Source organism: Atta colombica, unplaced genomic scaffold, assembly GCF_001594045.1.
Source record: "Atta colombica isolate Treedump-2 unplaced genomic scaffold, Acol1.0 scaffold166, whole genome shotgun sequence".
Classification (NCBI taxonomy): Eukaryota; Metazoa; Arthropoda; class Insecta; order Hymenoptera; family Formicidae; genus Atta; species Atta colombica.
The window spans coordinates 992956-1002970 of record NW_017259257.1 but is presented as its reverse complement, the minus strand read 5'-3'; the positions used below and the strand labels follow the sequence as shown (position 1 = coordinate 1002970).

Below are 10015 nucleotides of genomic sequence, written 5' to 3'. Positions count from 1 at the left end.
TATATATATATATTATTTTACAATTTAATTACTAAAAACTCTAGTATGTGAGTTACGATTAATATATAATCCAATATATAATCGTGTTACCATTTTATAGGTACATTATGCCTACACCGATACAATATAAACCTCTTGGTGAAACAGAAACGTGTGACACAAGGAATCTACCATCACCTACTAGCCCGAACAGTGTGTACCTATCCTATCTAAAACTATGGCAGTAATATCAATTTTAATAATCTTTTATTTCATACAGGCACAGGCTGGAGTAGTGAGCCACAGTCTTTTCTATCCTCCGAGCCATCGTCACCTGCGCCAACGTCGACAGGCGAATGTAGTATGTCTATAAGCTTAATCAGCAACGAAAGGTGAGTCTTACATGTGTTTTGAGATACATTTTATAAATTTGATCTATTTCTAATTTTGTATGTTTTTTCCTTTTATGTTGAATTTATGTGATTAATTAACTACTGATTTAGTTACTTGCATTCTGTAGTCTTAAATTCACTAAATATATCATTTTGTGATTGTATCTTTGTTAATTTAGATTTTACATCTCTAATATCTTACTATTCTCTCTAATATCTCTCTTTAATATCTTACTACGTTGTGTGTTGAATGTTAGTAGTATTAGAAATAACACTTCTCCCTTCACAGTGCTCAACTCTTTATTGCGCCGAAATTCTCCCCGACTTCCTGCCTGGACGTAGACTTTAACGAATTTTGTATTCGTCTCGATCAAGAGAATCGAGAAAGTCGCGGCAGCGTTTCATATACAGATTATTACAGTAACGAGGACGGTCAGATACGTAAAATAACGCAAATACCGCAAACGATACAATCAGGTGCCAGCGGCGCGCAGACAAAGCTCATCTGTGGCGATGATCTTTCCTGCGATAATATCGACGAAGACGAGGACCACACGTTAACTTTAAAACAGACAGAGGAGCAAAAGAAACAAGACGTTAAATCGATATTCGAGAGGGATGACATTAATCCCATGAAACTAAGCGGAAGCTACAAGAAGATCGGACGGTAGGCAAATAAAATCGGTTTTATTTCGTATTTTTATCGGTTAACACGAATATACATATAATATATACATATGAAGAGATATATCGATATTTATCGCGATGTTATTATAGTTTCCTGGTGGAAAGCACGGATGTATTGCATGGCGACGTCCGAATTAAGGACACTGACAACACTGCTACTTCCGATAAAGTAAAACTCTCTATCTCTCAGAAATCAGACATTTCAAGCACGAGTAAATCCATTGCGGAGAAGGCAAAGAAGGATTCCAAAAAGTGCGGCAGCTCGCACATCAATTCTCAAAAGCGAAAAAATTTTTCTCGTTCGCAGAGCGTCACGACGCCAAAGCCGGTTGTACAGAAATCTGATGTGACTTTCAGTTACTCGAGGCAAAGCTCGTTTTCGACGATGTCGGATGCGGATCTAGAAAATTGGAAATTAAGCACGGATCCGACACATTCCTCGAGAACGAGCCAACAGGAGGAGGAACCTATACTTACTGTAGCCGGCAGTCTCACGGATAGCTCTAATGTCACCGTGGGCTTTGATGTCAAAGAAGAGGAAAAGAAATAGATATCAATCGCAAATTAATTTACTTATTTAATATTTTTTTTGACATCCTCGTGATATTAAATCTATTCTTACAACGTAGCGTTTTACACTACTAGAGTTTTTTAGAAAGGATAGTTTCCTAGAAATTCAAAAGTATTAAAATCAATAAGTATTAATTAAACAACATTAACTGAACAGTCATTTTGATGTTTCGTAGCATTATTCATCAAGGCTGATAAAAGTATACGATCAGGACCAGATTATTTAGAAAGAGTTATAATAGCGAAACTTTTAAACCCCGTCTGCTTCCAATCTTTATAGCATTATATAAATGAGATATTAAATCAAAGATGATATATTCTTGTTTTAGCTCGAGAAATATCTTTAGAAAGCGATCAATGTTTCTAAATCGCTTCGTGACTTAAAATAATATATTTTATCAATACAAAGATAGAATAAAATTATGATAATTTAAATGATGTAACAAACATTTAACTTAGAATGAGTCTTTTATAAAGATCAACGAATTACTGAACTGATAATAGTGAGAAAGAAAAATTAATCCTTTTACATAACACTATCTGCATGTTTTAATTTTAATTCAATATATTTATATCAATATCATTTGTAGAATCAGTTTTAAAAAGAATTACAAATTTTTAATCAAGGGAGTAGATTGATGATACATTTTCGATCGTTTATAATTTTTTGAAGTTCTTAAATAAGGTTTTGCGCAGCAATACTTTCTAGGATCATCGCTGTTGACTGTGACTTGTAATTACACACATAGAAGATTATTATCTCTTTCCTAAAGAGATTATTGCAGATGTACAAATGCTATGTAAATAAACATAGCCATTACGTATGCTTCAATTAAATATAAGGATGACTGAATAGGAGAAGAGACGTGTGGAGAAAAAAGTACATATAATTACAAAAGAGGCATTTTAGAAAGAAATGTAAAAATGTATATTTACTGCATTTTGTTTTGCTCTTTAAAATATATTGCAATAGTTTTGAATAGTCATATTTTCTTGAAGTTACCGAATGTACGAGACTGAAAATGTATGCATGCGCCAGCTAATGATGTTAAGAATGACAACGAAGATATCTATTAGATATCTTATTTCGTGCGACTGCATGTGTAATTGAAGATATTACGTTTTTTATATTTTTTTTCCGGTCTAATAGTAAGTACTGGAGAGGAAGTTTTTATCCGAGCCAAAGAAAATGTCCTGATTAAGGTGATATATTAGGTATGGGAAAAAGTTCGTGGCGTTTTTCTCATTAGATGGCATTAAAAAAACGCCGTGAACTTTTTCCCACACCTAATAATTACGCTTGAAGTTGCACGAAGAAATATCCTGATTATGAACATTTGACGTGCGACTTCTGGTATTGCGAAGGATACGTATTATGGAATTATTTGAAATGGATTCCGATCAGAATTATTTGATTATTTCCTAGATTTCTATTGTTTTCTAGGAAAAACGAAATAATTGCGATTGGAATTTATTCCTCCTTAATAAGTACCCAGTACAGAAAATAGTAATCGCAGATTAACTGTATTTGTAAAATAATAAACAGCGTGCTCATAAATATATCAAAATATATGTACGTACATATATATCTATGTTACAAATGTTTGAATAAAACAATCTAAAACGTAACGTGTTAGTTGAGATTTTATTTTTCCTAATATTCTTAAGTTAACAGTTAAGGATGTATCAGCCGTTCTTGCAAAAAGTTTAAAATTGGAAATTTATTAATATTTATATTTTTCATTTGAAAATGAATATAAATATAAAACAATTATATGAATAACTTATATTTGTTATATTTATTTAACAAAATGTTTATTGCATTTTTATTTTTATTATAATATTTTAATTTCAAAAATTTTAATTTTGTATAATAATAAAAAATAATAACGGCTGATATATCTCTAAAGCGCGAGAATGATTTCCAAAAAAAGCCTATCTTTTATATCTTTTATATTTTTGCATAAAAGTTACATAAAACATTACAGGGAATAACTCAGCAGCCGTTTCATCAGTGATTGTACGGCAATTGTTTTCGATAATCCTTCCTGTCTATAATTAGCTTTGCGTCAAATCGATGGCACAGAGTCAATTTGCGATTTCAACGGACACGTGCGCGCCTTTTCCATCCTTTCGAGGGACAGCCAACATATTGTTTGCGAGCAAGAGAGCAGTTCGAGGGGTGCGCTCCATCCCTGAATCAATTAAATAGATATTAGCCGTGTCACTTGACGTGGCTAAGAGAGCGAGAAACCGACCCTTACAACGAGCGCGTATAAACATCGCGCGTTTTCGCGTGTCAAATCGGATCTCGTGTTTATGCTCCCCCGAAGTGACTTCGACGAGGGGAGGAGGAGGGATTGTATAAAGTTATTAGTTATTCTCCGGCGCATCCCCTCGCTTCGCGATATTTCCGTGTTCCAGAAACGCTCTAATTACGTCGCGCGAGTGGCGTATGATTTATCTCTCCACCACATTTTTTCATTCCTGAAACCCCTATATTCTCGCCCCGCAATAACGCGACGCCGACAAATCGATTTTCAATTTTCGTTTAGAAATAGATTTATCACTTAGGTAGATCGAGATTTATCTTTTTGTAAAATTATATTGTTTATACCGTAAAAATAATAGAATAAATATTAGGAATATATTAAGAAATCTATATATTTCAAAATACATAAATGTCGATTAGACGCTTAATTTATTGTATACCTACAGACTCTCTAAAACTTTTGGAATGAATCTCTATAGAATAAAATCTCTCATTTTTAAAGATTGAAAAGTGAGCCAATCTTTTTTAAGACTGGCTTAATATAATTTATAGTGAAATTCCATTTCCAAGAATTTAGAAAGGAAGTATGAATATCTCTGGATTAGCATAAGCAAAACTCTTGCTATTTCCTACAATGTGCAAATATTTGCCCTTTTTTTAATAAAAAAAAATACATTGAAATTTACTCTGTTAATTCTTTGTAAAATCTTACTCTAAGGAGTGAAATCTTTTGAAGTTCGAAAATTCTGCCACTATTTTTCAAGACTCACTCTTTAGAGTGAAATTCCACTCCAAAGAATTTAGAGAGTATATGGAGTTTAATATCATTTTAATCGATTTCTTCTAAAAATCTGAGAAAATTAATCTGTTATATTTTTTACTATATATTTACATTTCTATATTTTAAAGTTACTTATATTTATATATCTGTGTCTTAAAATGTTGACTCAGCATTTCGCAACAATACCAATTTTATAATTACAGGCCTGTTCTTCCTTACGACAAAATCGTATATAACAAATTACGACAAGTTTGAAAAGAAGATGTCCTGCGTGAGCGTAAGAGTATCACTCAAAGTATTTGATAAACGGTATGTGTTAGAATTGTAGGCGCAAGTAGAGAACGACGTGGATGTTTAATACAACCCTCTGCTGTAATATGAACTATATACATAACTGCAAGCTGACGCCCCGGATCGATGTTCCGAGCGTCGGCGCCAGTAAGCTCCAGCTCTTTCTGCCGTCATTTTCTGGAGCAACCGATACGATACGTATGAAATCAAATGTGAAATTAAATTTTACTTGAGCATTCTGCAAAAGAGAAATAAATCAACTTTGGAAAGAATCGGCAAGAATTTATAATAAGAGAAATTAATTTCTGAAAATTTTCAAAACTTACAGATTAAAAGTCGACATTATTAAAATCTGTATATTATTTTTTAAATTAAAATTAATTAAATTCTTCATTTTTTCTTCATTATTTCTTGTTCCCACATTTTTATTTTTATTTTTACAAAAAAACGCCTTAAATATTTATTATAAAATCTTTTCAGAATTGAAGTTTAACGCGCGGAGAGCTATTATTTATTTATTATATTATCGCTTTCCAATTCTAATTATATTATACATCGCTTATTAAAATTTTGTTATTGTTATATCATTCATGTTGTATATCATATTGTTCGTTTCTTTGAAATTTTGCAAAAAAATTAATTTCTTACTTCATACAACCCATCCTCATCTTATTAATTTCAACCATTATATTTATAGATCACAATATTTAATTATACCTAATGTAAATATAAAAAAATTAAAACTATGTCAAAATTAATATTGCAATATTGTATATTATTTGAGGAGCAATCTGTATTAAATTTTTCCGAAATTCCATTCGGATCCGCAGCACTATGCATTACACCGTGCATTACGAAAATGAGGTGATTTCAGTCGAATTTACTGGAATGAACGGAGCGAGCCACGTAAACACCGTTCTCCGAATTTCGCACGTGTTCATCCAATCCGATTTTAATGCGCCGCTAACAATGGCAATGCACCGACCCCGTTGCATCGTCGCCCACAACGGGGTCACGCCTCTGAGCGAAATTACAGGATTTCGTCACGGATTTTTCCAGACTTTTCTGATGCTTATTATGCGGATTCGATGCGGAAATCCCTTGAACAGTTGTGATGAGAGAGTGATTTAACGCGAGAAACAAATGTAGAAAAAAAACAGAAATCAAATCTCATAAAGAACGTAAGATATATTACTAATTAATATTTAACAATAGATAATATACATTTAGATAAATATACATTTAGATAAATTAATTATTTAGTACCATTAAATAAATAATAAATATTATTAAACAAATTAATTTAATGTTATATACATATTAGATAAATATCTGCTTATTTTATATATATTCTATACTTAATTTATAGAATAATCTTTCAAAAAATTATGCGCAATATTTGACGAAAGTTTCATTATTATGTAGAATAGATATTAAACTATCAGAAAAAATGTGATCAAAGTTTTCAGAAATTTTTAACTTTAAACTACACAAATGTATTAAATTAATTGTTAAAATTTATATTTGTATATGTACACAGAAAAAATGAAAAAGCGGTTGCTATAACCGAAAATAATGATAATTTTCGCCTCACAATACATTTGGTTGTGATGGAACCATAAGATAGACATATGTTCACAGCTATAATTAAAATTAAGGGGGATATAATCCCAATCTATCTATCACAATCGTATAGTTCTTATAATCAAAAAATATATTGATGGACGACTTTTGGTCGTGACAACCATAGCTGTTTTTTCATATAATTGGAGCTACATCTTATTTCTACGTAGCAGTTAAAAATAAAATAAAATTGATCGACAGATTATTTATTTAAAATAAAAAATTATTTATTAGATGCAAAATAGCGCCAAGTACATCTCTTGCAAAGAACCGTGACAAAAACTGGAATATTCTCATATGTACTATATACTTAATAAAATATGTATACTATATAAATCTTTAAACTTAATTTGTATTTTATTTATGGTTGAACATTGATTAATTGGAATATTAATTTTGATCACATTTTTTTTTATTTTTTACTTTTATTCATATATTAAATATTAATCTATTAAAATTTAAAATATAATAAAATATATAAAATTATTTAAAATATATAATGATTCAAATTAATATACACGTATACTATATACATATAAGTGAAATATTTAAAATAAAAATCTCAAATTTGTTATTTAATTGCAAAAGATTTATGTAAAGTATAAAAATATATACATTTTACAGATTATGAGCCAAAAAATTATTCGAAAATTCTTGAAGTCTTCAACAAGTTTACATTATTTAGTTCATAACTTAATGGTATCATCAATGCATTATTAATATAAATTAAAATAAATTAATCAGGATTTAAGATAAGACAATCGACTCTTTAATTTCTTTACATAATTCCTCTCTATAGATTCTCATGACATCCAAATATCAGTTTTTCTTTAAAAAATATAAGGGAAATGAAAAATCTAGAAAAATATTGATATTAAATATAAATAATTGGGGTTTGTTTATTATAAATTATAAATTTAATATAAAATCTATATAAATTTAAACCGCGGATAAGATGTAATAAAACATTTTTTAAATAACATTCTTTTTTCTTTTGTTCACTTATGTGTTTTATTTAGTTACTTGTATATACATTAAGCTTCTTTAGTTGATGTTTCTATACCGGTTTCGCCATTCACCGAGATTCTCATTAATCGATAATTCTGATTACATATAAATGAAAAAAAAAATGTTATTATACAATATTGACCTTGTATTAAATATAATCCACATAACGTGTCTTTATTCATGTCAGACTGAAAGCTCAATTTTCTCGTCGTTTGGTTACTGTCCATCGCGTCCATCTTACAATCTTTCGGTCAATACACGAGATCAGCTCTCGTGGTCTGGTAGGCTGCGTCACGATAAGCACCGCCCAACGGGGTTATGAGGGGTACGAGGGAGCTCCAATGTCGTGTCTGCGTCGCGGCGCACGCGTCTTGTAGTGAACAATCCGCGCGCATTCGGGGATTGCAAAGGGGGCGGTTATCCTCGGGGGTATTCGGCAAAATTTCCGAAAATGCGCTATCCCAGCAGAGGATTCTCAGAAGAACGGGACACTCGGGCCCCGAAACGTCGCAGGACGTTATCCAAGTGTCGTCGCACGCGGTAACCCCTCTTTTTTTAAATTTTTTTTCATCCTCTGCGAGAGTGAGTGAATTAAGCACGCTGGTGGTTCGCTCGTCACTGAAGAGGAAGCGGGATATGAGCTACACCGAACCGCTGTGGGAGATTAATGGAAATCAAACACCAGTGAGTCCAAGGATGAATTTCGCACGACGCAATTTACAGTTTTATCTTCGATATTGGTGATAAAAAAAATGAAGAGCAGAGAAGATAATGGTATATACCGCGATAGCAGCACGTTTTCGCTGGCGGCTTTAATTAAATTATAAAAGGTGTTCCTAAGACTTTAATTATCGCGGGTTAAAGAAGCATTTTGACTTTGATTGTTCGTAATTCCATAAAAATCATCGTATAATTAAAAAACAAATTTTTAAAGCTGAAATTTTGCTCTATAAAATAGTATAATTGTCAATGTTTTTTAAATAAAATATATATAAATCTGAGCTAAAAAATACCACGTTTACTTTTCTTGCAATCCAATATCTTATATAAATCGAAAATCTGCTTTAACTGGAGTCAAGTAATTCGCATATCCCAAAAAATGAAATAAAATATAATACAATATTAAATTACAATCACAATTCATCAGAGTACAATTAACAGTTAATTGAGCTAATTGATTAATCCTCCATCTACAATCTTTATTGGATAAAAGAATAAAAGAATTTTATTCTCGAATTTTATGTTCATTTTTCCTTAAATTTCAATTTTCTTAAATAAAAGTTTTAACATTTAAGTTATAAAATTATTTGGTAATGTTGTAATAGAGATATTGAGATGTTATAATAGAAACGAAAAATAATTGTAATTTAAATAAACTTTTGGAAGTCTAAAACAGTAAAAAAACTTTGACTGGATAAAAAAAATACTGATTGTAGATGGAAGGTTGATTATGTCAATCAAAGTTTGGTCAAAATAGCTCATATAAGGCCAGTTATGATCGGTTTTTATGTATTTAAAACTGTCTTAAGTAATTTTGAGACGCCTGATGTCTTATGAGCCAATCATAGAGCCATGCTAGCATCTTAAGACATTTACTTAAGACAATCTTAAAATAAAAATCAACTATAAAAACGGATATATAAAATTAATACATAATATGAAAAAAATAATTATTCAAAGTCAATATAATTCTATTAGACGCGTTATAAATATGTGTTCGAGATTCTCATGTGATTTGTGCTATCCGAGCCAATTAATCGATTTTCTTAAACAAAATCTGTATTCGCGTAACAGGTAATCGCGGCGGAGATGTCGCAGTACGTTGGTGGTGAAATCGCTAGCTATCCAATGTGGGACAGTTCCGTTTTGTACCAGACACAGCCGCCTGCTCATCCGCACATGAACGAGCACGGATTGTACAGACAACCTTGCGCATTGTTACACCAGAGGTAATTCATTCCATGAAGAATTGTCCACAAAGTAAAATCAAAAGGTAATGGGACATCTGGAAAATTTATTAATTCTTATACAAGTTTTGTTATGCGGTTTTATTATCATTCTCCTATAATCTTCACAAACATTGATGCACTCAACATCCAATATTTAACAAATTTTCGAAATTAGGAAAAAAAACTTTAGTCTGGCGAAGTCATTTTCTACTTTACGTAGAAAAACGATCATAAACTTGTGCAAGAATTAAATTCTTTTTTTTTTTACTTTCCAAAAGTCCCTTTACTTTTTAACTTTCCTCTGCATATTCAAGTAGAATAATATAATTTCTTGTCTATATACTAAATTGATAAATATGCATGAAAGGTCTTTAATAGTTAATATCAATTACCATACTGCAACACACTATGTGATAAAGTATATAAATAACAATACACTGATAAAAAAATTCTTAATGCGAAA

The 10015-nt window shown here is 31.0% G+C and overlaps 2 protein-coding genes across 2 annotated transcripts in view; both read left to right on the top strand.

The window, feature by feature from the left end:
- LOC108686233 (inositol hexakisphosphate and diphosphoinositol-pentakisphosphate kinase 2) overlaps positions 1–1975 on the top strand; it is an 18373-nt gene extending 16398 nt beyond the window's left edge. Inside the window, exons 28-31 of the mRNA XM_018191416.1 lie at positions 101–192; positions 260–371; positions 661–1038; positions 1149–1975. Of these exons, the coding sequence (XP_018046905.1) occupies positions 101–192; positions 260–371; positions 661–1038; positions 1149–1608 (1042 nt within the window). The 3' untranslated portion in view covers positions 1609–1975. The remainder of the gene's footprint in view (positions 1–100; positions 193–259; positions 372–660; positions 1039–1148) is intronic.
- Positions 1976–5031: 3056 nt separating this feature from the next.
- Positions 5032–10015, top strand: part of LOC108686232 — a 6010-nt gene continuing 1026 nt past the window's right edge. The window contains 6 exon segments of the mRNA XM_018191414.1: positions 5032–5119; positions 7791–7880; positions 7883–7963; positions 8069–8150; positions 8152–8287; positions 9398–9552. Coding sequence (XP_018046903.1) covers positions 5032–5119; positions 7791–7880; positions 7883–7963; positions 8069–8150; positions 8152–8287; positions 9398–9552 — 632 coding nt within the window.